This window comes from Macaca nemestrina, chromosome 10 (assembly GCF_043159975.1).
Source record: "Macaca nemestrina isolate mMacNem1 chromosome 10, mMacNem.hap1, whole genome shotgun sequence".
NCBI classification, from domain to species: Eukaryota; Metazoa; Chordata; class Mammalia; order Primates; family Cercopithecidae; genus Macaca; species Macaca nemestrina.
In genome coordinates, this window is record NC_092134.1 from 77605370 (window position 1) to 77618446 (window position 13077).

The window sequence follows — 13077 nt, forward strand, 5'->3', positions numbered from 1 at the left end:
CGTTGGCCTTTCAAAGTGCTAGGATTACAAGAGTGAGCCACCATGCCTGGCCTTCCCCCATCAATTCTTAGCTGGCCTTCAAAGCCCATCTCAAAGCCTGCCTTCTCAGCAAACCTCCCCCCAGCCCCAAGCCCCTTAGGGTGAGTCACCGCTGGCCCGGAATGCTGGCTCCCTTCTTCCCAGGTGTTTCGATTTGCCTCACCTGATCTGTAAGCTCCCTGAGGGTAGGCTCTGAGCCCTTTACTTATTTGTGCCCTTGTTAAGCCCCACCTACACCCACATATTCCAAGCTCATCAGATTCTTGAAATAATGGCTTTTTATTAAAGCAGACATAAGTGGGTTTCAGGAGCATTTATATTCCCAACTTGGTCTTGGGTACAAAGAAACTGAGGACTTCACCCTTGACTCCTTCACCTGAAACCCAAGCTACCTCAGCTGTTTCCTACCTCTCAGCTTATCCTAGGGAAACTCAAAGGTAGGGGCGGAGTGATTTGCTGGCCCAGGGTCCCTGGGGCACAGCGATGTCTAACTCCAGGGGATGTCCATGGTCCCTATCTCTAGACTCTCTAGAGATTCTGGTTCTCGTCCTGCCCGGATGCTCACCCTAGGGCAGTATGAAAAGTTTTTCCATCTCCAGCAGAGGACTCTGAGGGAAGGGATTGGGAACTCTCTTTGGCTTCCACTCTCTGGTAGGGCAAGTGTTAATGGTGAATTGCAACATATCTCTTGGCTGAGTCACCTCCTTCTGCCTCTCCCCACAATTCCCCTCAGCTGTTATAAAGAGGACCAGAGGCTGGAGAGTAAAAAGAACTGGAGGAAAGAGTCCCTCTGCCTAGCATTGCTTCCCCCAGGCTCCCAGAAATCTCAGGTCAGAGGGCACAGACAACCTCTGGAGCTCTTGTCTGGTGGGACCATGAACTGGCAGCAGCTGTGGCTGGGCTTCCTACTCCCCATGACAGTCTCAGGTCGGGTCCTGGGGCTTGCAGAGGAGATGGCCGTGGTAAGTCCCCCAAGAAAGAGACCTGGGCCAGGGGAGGGACAGGGGTTACTGCCCATCCAAGCCTCCCTCCTGACCCCCAGTCTGCCTGCCTTTCCCTTGCTCCCTCTGCCCCATGGTCTACCCTGCCCATCTCCTGCTGCCTCCCCTTGTTCCACCTGAGCCCCTTCTCTAAGGTGCTTCTGCATTAGTGCTTCCATATCTGGCCCCTTCTCTCCTGAGGGACCTGTTAGGTCACTTAGAAACTTTACTCTGAGACTAACCCCCTTTTAACCTGCTTACCTCCACTCCCATCACAGGAGTACCTGTCGCAGTATGGGTACCTACAGAAGCCTCTAGAAGGATCTAATAACTTCAAGCCAGAAGATATCTCCGAGGCTCTGAGGTGAGAAGCTATGAGGTGCATGCCTTTAGGGCTAAGGTCTAAAGGTCTTCTTCCTTCTCATACCTTCCTCTCCCTAGGCCCACCTCCTCCTGACCCTAAACCATGGCAGGGATCTAGAGATGGGTGGCGATCATTATTATGGTGGTGGGGCATGGGGTGAGATGGGGATTCACAGACCAGGAATACAGTCATTGGATCTCCCTAGGCCCTAAGCACTCCTTTGGAGTCTCTACCCACATCATATCTCAAATACTAATATTTAGTTATAGCCCACATAAAGTATAATGATATGTAAAACTGAGTTGAGTTGTTGACATGCTGTTACCTTTTGTGGGCCTTTAATTCAGTACTTATTTCTGTTTTATAATTTTATATGTTGATATAATGGATTGTTTTTCTTTCTGCTCTCAGATATGTTCAGGTGCCTTGAAAAGCCCATAGGCCCTATGACAGTCCGTAGATGGATGAAATTGCTCTAGAGCAAGCTGGGCTGGGAGGGGTATCCAGCCAGGAGGGGAGGAGGTTGAAAGAGGACAGGCTGTCAGGTGGGAGCACTAGTGGGAAGCTCTCCAGAGCAGGGGAGCTGGACACCTCCACAGAGTAGGAGAAGGTTAGAAATTGCAGTAGAGGGGCCGGGCACGGTGGCTCACGCCTGTAATCCCAGCACTTTGGGAGATCCAGGCAGGGGAATTGCTTGAGCCCAGAAGTTTGAGAGCAACCTGGGCAACACAGTGAGACCCCATCTCTACCAAAAAAGAAAGGAAGAAAGAGAGAGAAAGAGAGAAGAAAAAGAAAGAAAAGAAAGAAAGAGAAAGAAAGGAAGAGAGAGAGAAAGAAAGAAAGAGAGAGAGACAGAGAGAAAGAGAAAGAAAGAAAGAGAGAGAGAGAGACAGAGAGAGAAAGAAAAGAAAGAAAGAAAGAAAGAAAGAACGAAAGAAAGAAAGAAAGAACGAAAGAAAGAAAGAAAGAAAAATTACAGTAGAGGAGGAAGGCTACACCTGAGGGTCAGCTTACTCGAATGAAAGAGCCTGAAATGGGGAGATGAAGCTGGAGTATCTCCATTTCTGTAGAAAGTCCAAATTATGAGGACTGGAGGCTGGAGTAACCCTGTCAGCTTCAGGGATTCTGTGCTATTCTTGGCCATGACCTTGGGCAGCAGGAAGTCAAAGAGCAATCATCTCCAGCTCCCGGTCATTTCAGATTTTCCTGTCCTGGTAGACCCATCCCTCTCCCTCCTTCAGAGCTTTTCAGGAAGCATCTGAACTTCCAGTCTCAGGTCAGCTGGATGATGCCACAAGGGCCCGCATGAAGCAGCCTCGTTGTGGCCTAGAGGATCCCTTCAACCAGAAGACCCTTAAATACCTGTTGCTGGGTGAGAACGGAGCCTGGAAAAGGGAGGGAGAGGAGGGGTGCTGTGATTCTGGACTATGGGTGGCATCAGGACAGTCTGGACCAGCTCAGTGTTGAATACCTGGTGATTACCTGGTTATCACCTGTCTTGGGGGTTGAATGCCTAAACCCAGAGGAGCTCTCTGGGGTTGGCAGAAGGATCTGTATTTCTAATCTGTTTTCTGGTCATTAACTAGGCCGCTGGAGAAAGAAGCACTTGACTTTCCGCATCTTGAACCTGCCCTCCACCCTTCCATCCCACACAGCCCGGGCAGCCCTGCGTCAAGCCTTCCAGGACTGGAGCAATGTGGCTCCCTTGACCTTCCGAGAGGTGCAGGCTGGTGGGGCTGACATCCGCCTCTCCTTCCATGGCCGCCAAAGCTTGTACTGTTCCAATTCTTTTGATGGGCCTGGTAGGCAACAGTTCTCAGTTCCCACCTCATAGACCTCTGAGATTACCTCTGTCTCCTTGAACCAGTGACTCTGGAACCTTGATGTTTGGGCTGCCCTTTATCCCACCTGCACCATACACTCTAATTACCTTCTAACGGGAGCAGGGGAGCAGTTGGTCATCTACATGGTGCCTCCCTCCCTCCCTCCTTACCTCCCTCCCTCCCTTTCTTCCTTCCTTCCTTCTCTCCCTCCCTCCTTCCCTCCCTTCTTTCTTTCCTCTCTCTTGCTTGCTTGACAGAGTCTCACTCTGTTGCCCAGACTGGAGTACAGTGGCACAGTCATGGCTCACTGCAGCCTCAACCTCCCAGGCTCAAGTGATCCTCCCACCTCAGCCTCCCAGGTAGAGACTACAGGAAAACACTACCACACCTGGCTAATTTTTGTAGAGATGAGGTTTTGCTATGTTGCCCAGGCTGGTCTAAAACTCCTGTACTCAAGCAATCATCCTGCATTGACCTCTGAAAATGTTGGGATTACAGGTGTGAGCCATCACCCCTGGCTGCCTATGCTTCTTTTTCTCCCTTAAGTTCCCCTGTTCAAGGCATACCTTAGAGGTATGGGCCAGAGAGGACTGGGTCAGAGAGCACGGAGTGGCTGGGGAGGTAAGGGACAGTGATGGGCATTCCTGAGAGAACTGGGTGATGACAGGGGAATCTGAAAGGAGAGAAAGAAGCATCTAAGAGACAGTGAACATAGCTGGGGGAATTTTAAGGGCATGCATTAATTAGAGTTTATAATAGGCAGGGTGTGCTCTGGCCTAGCGGGCTCTGACCTCCTTCCTGTTCACCTTTGCCTTTGTCCAGGGAGAGTCCTGGCCCATGCCGACATCCCAGAGCTGGGCAGTGTGCACTTCGACGAAGACGAGTTCTGGACTGAGGGGACCTACCGCGGGGTGAACCTGCGCATCATTGCAGCCCATGAAGTGGGCCATGCCCTGGGGCTGGGGCACTCCCGATATTCCCAGGCCCTCATGGCCCCAGTCTACCAGGGCTACCAGCCCCACTTCAAGCTACACCCAGATGATGTGGCAGGCATCCAGGCTCTCTATGGTCAGTCCCTTCCCCTAGTGAGGGGCAGGGTCAGTCTGACTCCCATGTCAAGGCTTGAAGAGACAGGTCTAGCCTCCATATAGGGATATAGCTTAGTGTCTTTCTTTTCTTCCAGCCCAGTTACTCAGTCTTCTTCATTTTCAGGAACAGTTTCTCTCTGACTTTTCTATGTCTAATCTACCTTCCAGGCCTCTCTCTCCTTACACCCATGCTTGGGGATGGAGAATGCACATTCTTCTTCTTCTTCTTCTTTTTTTTTTTGAGATGGTGCCTCACTCTGTCACCCAGGCTGGAAAGCAATGGCACAATCTTGGCTCACTGCAACCTCTGCCTCCCGGGTTCAAGCGATTCTCCTGCCTCAGCCTCCCAAGTAGCTGGGATTACAGGTGCACGCCACCATGCCCAGCTAATTTTTTTTGTATTTTAGTAGAGACGGGGTTTCACCATGTTGCCCAGGATGGTCTTGAATTCCTGAGCTCAGGCAGTCCACCCGCCTCAGCCTTCCAAAGTGCTAGGATTACAGGTGTGAGCCACCACACCCGGCAAGAATGCACATTCTAACAATCCTCCTTCTCCCTTTCTGGTGCTTCTCAAACCTACAATGTGTCTTCCACTGATACCAACATAATATTGCCTACCACGAATGACAATGCTCTAGGATTCCCTTCTCCCCTCTGTATGGGGCCTCTGGACAAAACTTACAGGAGACTGGTGCGGAGGACAGGTGCTGTGAGTTCTCTCCCTAAGCAGCATGACTTTACCTTGTAGGCAAGAAGAGTCCAGTGATAAAGGATGAGGAAGAAGAAGAGACAGAGCTGCCCACTGTGTCCCCAGTGCCCACAGAACCCAGTCCCATGCCAGACCCCTGCAGTGGTGAACTGGATGCCATGATGCTGGGTGAGGTCCTTCCCCTCCAGGCTGTTGGCAGGCAGTGGGGGCAGCCTGCTGATCCTGAGGCCTGGACATATGGGAGTGACATGGGACTTCAGCATGAGCAATGGAGGTTAGATCCCAGGCATTAATGACCATGGAAGGAGACATGTGACATGGGGAGGGAGAGTTCAGAGCCAAATTAAAGGTGGCTTAGGCAGGCACTTACCAAGGTTGCCACCCTCTAGGGCCACTAGAACACATCTGGAAATGCAGCAAGATGGAGAAAACTACATTAACCAGATTGCCTGTTAGAGAGGGTGTTGCACCTGGTTGGAAGGACAACTAGGAAGCCACTTGGAGGGGAGGCTGAGGTTCCTAAGGAGGAATAGCTATCTGCAGGACTTTTGTTTTGTTGAGTAGACCAAAGCTGAAATGCTCTGAGCAACAAAGCGTTCTGATCCTCTTTCTCTGCCTTTAATTTTCTCCTTGAATCAAAGTTGAATGACTATTTGAAGAATCAGCCTGCAGGGGGAGGGCAAATTGTTAGTCAGCCTGAGATACCCCCAATTTTCTGTCTACTTGACCTCTGTCTTTTTGACTTGTTGACACACCATTACTCTAAGGGCCCCGTGGGACGACCTATGCTTTCAAGGGGGACTACGTGTGGACTGTATCAGATTCAGGACCAGGCCCCTTGTTCCGAGTGCCTGCCCTTTGGGAGGGGCTCCCCGGAAACCTGGATGCTGCTGTCTATTCGCCTCGAACACAATGGATTCACTTCTTTAAGGGTAAGGGGGCTAGTTTACAGTATCTTACTTGAGGAGGACCTAATCTTAAACTATAAAAGGGAGGGAAATGAGAAGTTTCTGAATGGGTGGACCGGAGGAGACCAAAAGCTATCACCTGAGGACAGAGGTGACTTGTTCTCTCCTCACATGCTCTCAGGAGACAAGGTGTGGCGCTACGTTAATTTCAAGATGTCTCCTGGCTTCCCCAAGAAGCTGAATAGGGTAGAACCTAACCTGGATGCAGCTTTCTATTGGCCTCTCAACCAAAAGGTGTTCCTCTTTAAGGTATAAAGTTCAAAGCAAGGGCAAATCCCTTCTTAGGAGGGGTGGGCTACCTTATACTGAGAATCGAAGCTTGTGCTTGAAGGGAGATGTTCTGCAGCTGCACTGGGCTGGGGGTAGACCTCTGGGGGTCCTAAGCTTTCTCCTCTTCCTCTCCCCACCCATCCCATATCCAGGGCTCCGGGTACTGGCAGTGGGACGAGCTGGCCCGAACTGACTTCAGCAGCTACCCCAAACCAATCAAGGGTTTGTTTACGGGAGTGCCAAACCAGCCTTCAGCTGCTACGAGTTGGCAAGATGGCCGAGTCTTCTTCTTCAAAGGCAAAGTCTACTGGCGCCTCAACCAGCAGCTTCGAGTAGAGAAAGGCTATCCCAGAAATATTGCCCACAACTGGATGCACTGTCGTCCCCAGACTGTAGACACTACCCCATCAGGTGGGGATACCACTCCTTCAGGTATGGGCACAACCTTGGATACCACTCTCTCAGCCACAGATACCACATTTGAATACTGACTGCTCACCCACAGACACAATCTTGGACATTACGCCCTCAGGCTCTACCACCCACCCTTTCATTCCCTCCCAGAGGCCTAATACCTGAATGAAATACCTGTCTGCTCAGTTGAACCTTGCAGGTGCTGTAGCAGGGGCATGACTGTAGAACTCAGGCCTCTAACAGTTCCAGCTCCAGCCACCACTCTCCTGTGCTCTTTCAATCCTGAGAAGTGCTCCCCTAACTCAGATTTGGCCCCCAACTCCATTTCCTGTCTGTCTTAGACAGCCCTTCCAACTGCGTCATCTCTTTTCTGGAGGTCAATGGTGGAGGCAGATGCCTGGGTCCTGTTCTTCTTACATAAAATGCAAGAAAACAGCATGGCCACTAAACTGAGCAAGGGCGTTGGAATCCTTGAGAATCACATTTATGTGCTTATGGTTATGGGCAAGCTAATTAACCTTGTTGAACCTCAGATTCCCCATTTGCAACATTAGGTTAAGACCAGTCCTGCAGGGTTGTTGCACTAAATGAAATACTGTATGTGAAGTGCCTGGCACAGTGTCTGGTACATTTGTGTTTAATAAAGGCTAACTATGTTCATAAGAGAGGACTGAATAGCTCTTCCTCTAGCTGTCTGGTTGTATAACTCTTACAGTAGTCTGTATGATACAGGTACCTCCATTAGATCTTTAGGGGACAGAGGATTTGTCAAGATGGTTAGCTCTTTGTTTTGGGGTGCAGAGAAAGAAAAGAGCACCAACAGCAGAGGCTGGACTCCTGGTTCAGTATGTAATGCCATTTTATTCACATGCTCCCATGTTCTCCCTCCCTCCCATTGTAGCCTTGCTGCCCAGGGGAGGGATATGTCTTCCTTTATGCATCTGGGAAACCAGGAACAGACCTGGGGCAGGAGAGTCAGAGGGGGAAGAGTTAGAGTGGGTTAGTGTCTGGAACAAAGTTCTGGTTAAGGAGGAAATTAGTGCCACCCACAGTGAGAAGCAGAGAAAGCACTTGTCTCCTATGCAGCCCTGAAGACCAGGCTCCTTTGGGCAAAAGGCAAGACTCTGGCAGGTGGGCCAATGCTCTCTCCTTGGAGCAAGAAGCCAGCTTTTGGGGAAGGCAGGTCCTGAGGCAGGCACTGCCCTGTGGTCTTCCCCAGGTTGAGGAGAAAAGTGGAAGCACCATGGAAGATAGTGCTCCTAGCTGAGGTAGGAGGTGGGGGTTTAAGCCTATGGGGCCCAGGGGGAAGGTCAAAGAAACCCAACTACCCCCTAATGAAGTGCCTGGAGGTGGGGGTATCTTGGAGCTCCTCAGAGCCCTTCTTCCCATCAAAAAGCTATCAAATGCCTTAGAAGCTCCCTGATCCTACAAAACAAAAACCGCTTGTTTCTACCACTGTGAGGCATGCTGAGGTGGATATTTAAAAGGCTATTTCAAGACCAGGTATGGTGGCTATAATCCTAGCACTTTGGGAGGCTGAAGCAGGAGGATCACTTGAGCCCAGGAGTTCAAGACCAGCTTGGGCAACATAGGGAGACCCTGTCTCTGCAAAAAAAATAAAAACAAATGAATAAAAATTAGCTGTGTGTGGCGCCTGTGGTCCCAGCCACTTGGGAGACTGAATGAGAGGCTTGCTTGGGCCAGGGAAGTCAAGGTTGTCATGAGCTATGATCACGCCACGGCACTGGACAGAACAAGACCTTGTCTCAAAAAAAAAAAGACTATATGGATAAGGCTTGGAGGGAATTCGGTAGTCAGTTTCTTCGGGGACCAGGGTACCTCTATTATTGGTCGGAGGTAAATATTCATACTTCCCTTCTTCCCCCTTCCCCATAAGACTCTTCTCTGTTCTTGGAACATATTCCTACAAGGCTGGTCTGGGTTGAGGCACAGATCCTATCCCCAAGTCCAAGAGGTGGGGAAGTTTATGTGCAGGTCCTGTGGCTCAAACCCTGTCCACCTAGTGCTCCCAGGCCCTCACAGGGGTGAGGACAAAAGTGGAAGCCCAGGCTCAGGTCTGGTTAGAACCAGAGATTCAGGTAAGGGGTACAGTGGAACCACAGTCAGAATCCAGGTCCAGGACGGCGTAGGGGGCTGTGGCCTGGGGTCCTGGTCCCAGTTGGCACTCTTGAAGACTCTGGAAATAACGCTGGGGGGACACAGGGCAGAGAGGAAGGAGGGGCCTGGGTCAGAGTGCCCCTCCCACCCTGACCATCCCCATATGCCCTCTGCTCCATCTGCCCAGGGTGTCCCCAAGCCCCCCACTCACTGGAGTGAGACTGTCAGCAGGGCTCCAGGTATTGGCAGGGAGCTGGTGCCGATAGCTGCCCTCACAAAGCCCCACCCCAGAGGGGATCCAGTGCCATTTGGCCTTTTGCTAAAGGGTCGGAAGGAGTTGGAGATGCCTTTGCTGGTGGCTTAAGACCACTGCTGGCCGGGTGCGGTGGCTCACGCTTGTAATCCCAGCACTTTGGGAGGCTGAGGTGGGTGGATCACTTGAGGTCGGGAGTTCAGGGCCAGCCTGGCCAACATGGTGAAACCCTGTCTCTACTAAAGATACAAAAACTAGCCGGGCATGGTGGTGCACATCTGTAATCCCAGCTACTCGGGAAGCTAAGGCATGAGAATCACTTGAATCCAGGAGGCGGAGGTTGCAGTGAGCCAAGATCATGCCACTGCACTCCAGCCTGGGTGACAGAGTGAGACTGTCTCAAAAAAAAAGACCACTGCTTAGGAGGGGGCAATACAGACTCAAGGAGGCCTCTTTAGACCTGAATCCTACCCTAATACACTCGAAAGAAACCCATTTGACCTTCCTGTTATGTTTCTCTCAAGCCTCATCTTCCCCCCATTTATTCTTTTTTTGTTTTTGAAATGGACTCTTGCTCTGTCACCCAGGCTGGAGTGTACTGGTGTGATCTCGGCTCACTGCAAGCTCCACCTCCCGGGTTCAAGCCATTTTCCTGCCTCAGCCTCCAGAGTAGCTGGGACTACAGGCGCCCACCACCACGCCTGGCTAGTTTATTTTTTGTATTTTTAGTAGACACAGGGTTTCACCATGTTAGTCACGATGGTCTCGATCTCCTGACCTCGTGATCCGCCCGCCTTGGCCCCCAAAGTTCTGGGATTACAGGCATGAGCCACCACGCCCGGCCCCCCATTTATTCTAAAAGAAACTCTTTGGAATTCTATTCTTTCCTCCTAGACTTCCCTGAGATCCTCCTTTCCTTCTGCAACTCTCTCCTGCTTCCCCTGACTCCTTCAACTTTTTTTTCAGTGCCCTGCCCCATTCACCTTGGACATCCTCCCCCACTCTCCTTCCTCAAATGTATTTCTCCCCTTCCCCTCCTCAAGTCTAGGAACTGGGGACATAAGTAGGCACAGTTTGGCTGCTTCTGTACCACAGCACTAACTCACCATTGGTGTGGCCTCCATGTTCCTCAGGCATGACCTTGCTTCTGTACCACAGCACTAACTCACCACTGGTATGGCCTCCATGTTCCCCAGGCATGAGCTTCCACTGGGCCAGGGCCCCAAGGGCCCCCAAGGCTGGCCAAATCCCCAGTAAGACCCAGCTATATCAGCAGAGAGAAGACAAGGGTGGAAGTGTCTACAGGCGTTGGCCCAGCTGACTGCCCAGTGCCAGCCCCTCCAGGAATTAGTCAGCATAGGCCACAAACACTGCAGAACCCAGCAGGGCTGTGCCCAGAACTGTGAATGGACGTGACCACCCAAGTGTGAGCAGGGTTCCCAGCAGCGCCGGCCCCCGCAGCCCCCCAGCTGGCACCCATGCTGAAGGTGGTTGGTAGATAGGCTCAGTGGAGAGCAGGGCTCCAGCACCCAAGGTCAGGCGTAGCAGGAGACCAGTTAATAAGAGCCCAACACAGTGAACCAGCATGGTGACCACGCCGTAGAGGAGTGGTCTATGTAGAGAGTGCTGTGGTGATGACCACAGCAATGCCCACTCTCATTTCCAGGCTCAGCTGTGTCTCCAGCACCCGCACCTTGTGGCACAGTAGGAAGCTCCTGACAGCAGACCGGAGAGAAACATCACTGTCTTGAAGCAGCGGTAGCCTGGGAAGTGAGGCAGGAGGCATTGAGAGGCAGGAAGGGGGCTCTATGGGGATGACTCTGATGAATTCCAGGGGAGAGGAATGGCTCACTAGAGGAGCAGAAGACAGGAGCAGCATGTCAGGAGACCTCAAGCCCAGGGGCAGAAAGGGGTAGCTTAGGGTCGGGGGGTCACTGTTTCCGGAACTGTGAGGGAATGGGAGGGAAAATCAAGAGGTAAGATGGATACATCCAGGGGAGTAAGGATAGAAAGAAGGTCTGTCCTTTCAGGGATAGCAGATAGGAAAAAATCAGCACAAGCTGATTCAGGTTTTTGGGGAAGAGTGAAGAAGCCTGAAACATAGAGAATAATTTAGGAATGGGGTTTTCAGGTAGGAGGTAAGAGAAGGGCAAATGATAGATGCCAGAAGTGAGAGCTAGAAGGCATGGGCATGGAGGATGGACAAGAAGCTGGCAAGAGCAACAACATAGGCCTAGGAATACAGCCAGAGCAACATGGGTCACACTGGAGGTAGGAACCCCTGGCAGGGAGGTGAGATGGCTCAGGAGCGAGGAGGAAAGTTGGCATCATCCTTGAGGGTGACAGTCTCGGGTAATGGCCCCCTAGGTCCTTGGCCCTGCCCTCACCGAAGCAGCAGTAGATGATTCCAAAGCAGCAGCAAAGGGCACACACCGGGGCAGGTGCCACTTCAGGATTGTCCTGGGGTTCCAAAACACATCTTGGGTCTGGAGGCTCTGGGAGTTGTTGATTAAAGGGCCTGGGGTCAGATGTCACAGCCAGGGGTGGCAAGACTTCCTCCAGGGCCAAAGAGAAAGTGGTCACAGAGGGGGAGATGTCAGCTCCTCTCATCCATCCATGAATGTCTTTAGGGGATAGGGAAACCTGCAGGGGGGCACGGGACAGAAACTTTGGTGCCCATAAATCTTGAGGATTCTGTACCTCTATTTACTTTAAATAATGGTACCCATTTCAGAAGCCAGTATGACCCTGTTGAGGTAACTGAAAAAATCTATAGGATTGGATTGAGAGGAGCAGGATCTGTCTTTACCACTCTCTGAAACAAGGACACTTAAGTAAAATGTAAAAGGAAATCTTATAAATAATGAAAATCTTACAAAGTAATGAGCCTTTGCCTGCCCCCACCACCCTGCAGCTCTTCAGGGTGAGGATGGAAGGAACAGGAAGCCCTGGATGTGTGGAGGGAGGGGTGCAGGGACATTATTGCCCTATCTGCGATTGGGACTTAATACTATCCCACGACAGGAGGCTGAGGCAGGAGAATTGCGCGAACCTGGGAGGCGGAGCTTGCAGTGAGCGGAGATCTGGCCACTGCACTCCAGCCTGGGCGACAGAGCCAGACTCCGTCTCAAAAAAAAAAAAAAAAAAAATACTATCCCACGAGATTGGGAAGGGTGAGGTTAATAGAGAGGGGAGAGGGAGGGAGACCAGGACAGTAAGAGTCATGGTAGGGTCTCTGGACAGCTCCTCCAGCCACAGGGCAGAAAGAGGGAAAAAACCAGACACCAAGAGTTTGGAAGGAGGAATTAAGTATGAGACACACCCACAGTTTGTCAGGGTTTTAAAGCCTCAGCTTCATGCTGAGATGGAGTTGTTGGAGGAAGGAGCATCCAGCCACAGTCCTAATCCCACAGCCCCTCATGGAATAAGCAAGGATTTTGCCCACAGACATCTCACATCCTGGTAGCCACTCGCACCTCCCCTTAGGATACTGGTGGGAATTTTCCTACCTTACCCTTCCCCCAGCGGTATCAGGGCTGCCAATGGGATTTGAATTCAGATCCTGAAAGGAGAACACCAAGGAGGAGCTGGCATTTCGGGCACTGTGGGAATGAAGTGGCATAAATGCAGGCGCTTTACTTCCTTCAGCTGTCCTTTGGATATCAAGGTCCTTACAGGCTGGAGGGTTGGCTCTCGGAGCTCCTCTCCTCAATCTGCTTGGAAGTCTGGGGACCCTGAACAAGATGGGGGTTGGGGAGGGGATGTTAACTACTCACCACCCTGCCAGGGTTGAGGAGGAGGGGGTGGAAGTGCTTCCCTAGACCCCCAGCTGCATCCCCGCTCGGAGGTCCTAGACGCCGAAGGGTCGGCTGTCGGTCGAGGGCACCCCCAGGGCCACTGTTTGTTGCTGCCTAAACTCTTTCAAGTCGCAGCCCAGGCTCTGTGAGCTAAATGCAACTAGCTGGGGGGGTAGAGAAAGGGGACAGGGCGTGTGTGTTTGTCTGTGTGTGTGTGTGTGTGTGCGCGCGCGCGCGCCCGCGCGTCCGCGGTG

General features: G+C 51.7%; 2 protein-coding genes across 9 annotated transcripts; one reads left to right on the forward strand and one right to left on the reverse strand.

Annotated features, from left to right (window-relative positions):
• The first annotated feature begins 767 nt into the window (after positions 1–767).
• On the forward strand, positions 768–7318 carry LOC105474176 (matrix metallopeptidase 19). 2 transcript variants are annotated; one of them, XR_982695.3, is made up of 9 exons: positions 768–1001; positions 1298–1383; positions 2625–2755; positions 2970–3185; positions 4029–4274; positions 5043–5277; positions 5771–5935; positions 6093–6220; positions 6394–7318. XR_982695.3 is itself a non-coding variant. In XM_011728665.3 (9 exons), exons 1-9 carry the CDS (start codon positions 915–917, stop codon positions 6730–6732), a joined length of 1527 nt encoding a protein of 508 aa, XP_011726967.2. In that variant the 5' UTR covers positions 772–914; the 3' UTR covers positions 6733–7318. The 2 variants fall into 2 exon arrangements, 1 of the variants encoding a protein (XP_011726967.2); XM_011728665.3 differs by having other exon boundaries at positions 772–1001; positions 5043–5171.
• A 46-nt stretch (positions 7319–7364) lies between these two features.
• On the reverse strand, positions 7365–13068 carry LOC105474175 (uncharacterized). 7 transcript variants are annotated; one of them, XM_071071625.1, is made up of 6 exons: positions 12541–13068; positions 11414–11669; positions 10720–10789; positions 10196–10290; positions 8495–8864; positions 7497–7616 (listed from the first exon to the last, which is right to left on the reverse strand). In XM_071071625.1, exons 1-5 carry the CDS (start codon positions 12646–12648, stop codon positions 8779–8781), a joined length of 615 nt encoding a protein of 204 aa, XP_070927726.1. In that variant the 5' UTR covers positions 12649–13068; the 3' UTR covers positions 7497–7616; positions 8495–8778. The 7 variants fall into 7 exon arrangements, with proteins under 7 accessions (XP_070927724.1, XP_070927726.1, XP_070927728.1 ...); XM_071071627.1 differs by lacking the exon at positions 10720–10789; XM_071071626.1 differs by lacking the exon at positions 10196–10290.
• Positions 13069–13077: the final 9 nt, after the last annotated feature.

Bases quoted from the DNA above. Each gene is read 5' to 3' on its own strand.
- LOC105474176 (XM_011728665.3), top strand. From the start codon at position 915: ATGAACTGGCAGCAGCTGTGGCTGGGCTTCCTACTCCCCATGACAGTC. The intron at 2,756-2,969 runs GTGAGAACGGAG...GTCATTAACTAG, and splicing joins CCTTAAATACCTGTTGCTGG to GCCGCTGGAGAAAGAAGCAC. The intron at 5,936-6,092 runs GTAAGGGGGCTA...ACATGCTCTCAG, and splicing joins ATGGATTCACTTCTTTAAGG to GAGACAAGGTGTGGCGCTAC.
- LOC105474175 (XM_071071623.1), bottom strand. From the start codon at position 12,648: ATGCCACTTCATTCCCACAGTGCCCGAAATGCCAGCTCCTCCTTGGTG. The intron at 11,670-12,540 runs GTAAGGTAGGAA...GCCCCCCTGCAG, and splicing joins CTGATACCGCTGGGGGAAGG to GTTTCCCTATCCCCTAAAGA. The intron at 10,291-11,413 runs GTGAGGGCAGGG...CTGCTGATATAG, and splicing joins AATCATCTACTGCTGCTTCG to CTGGGTCTTACTGGGGATTT.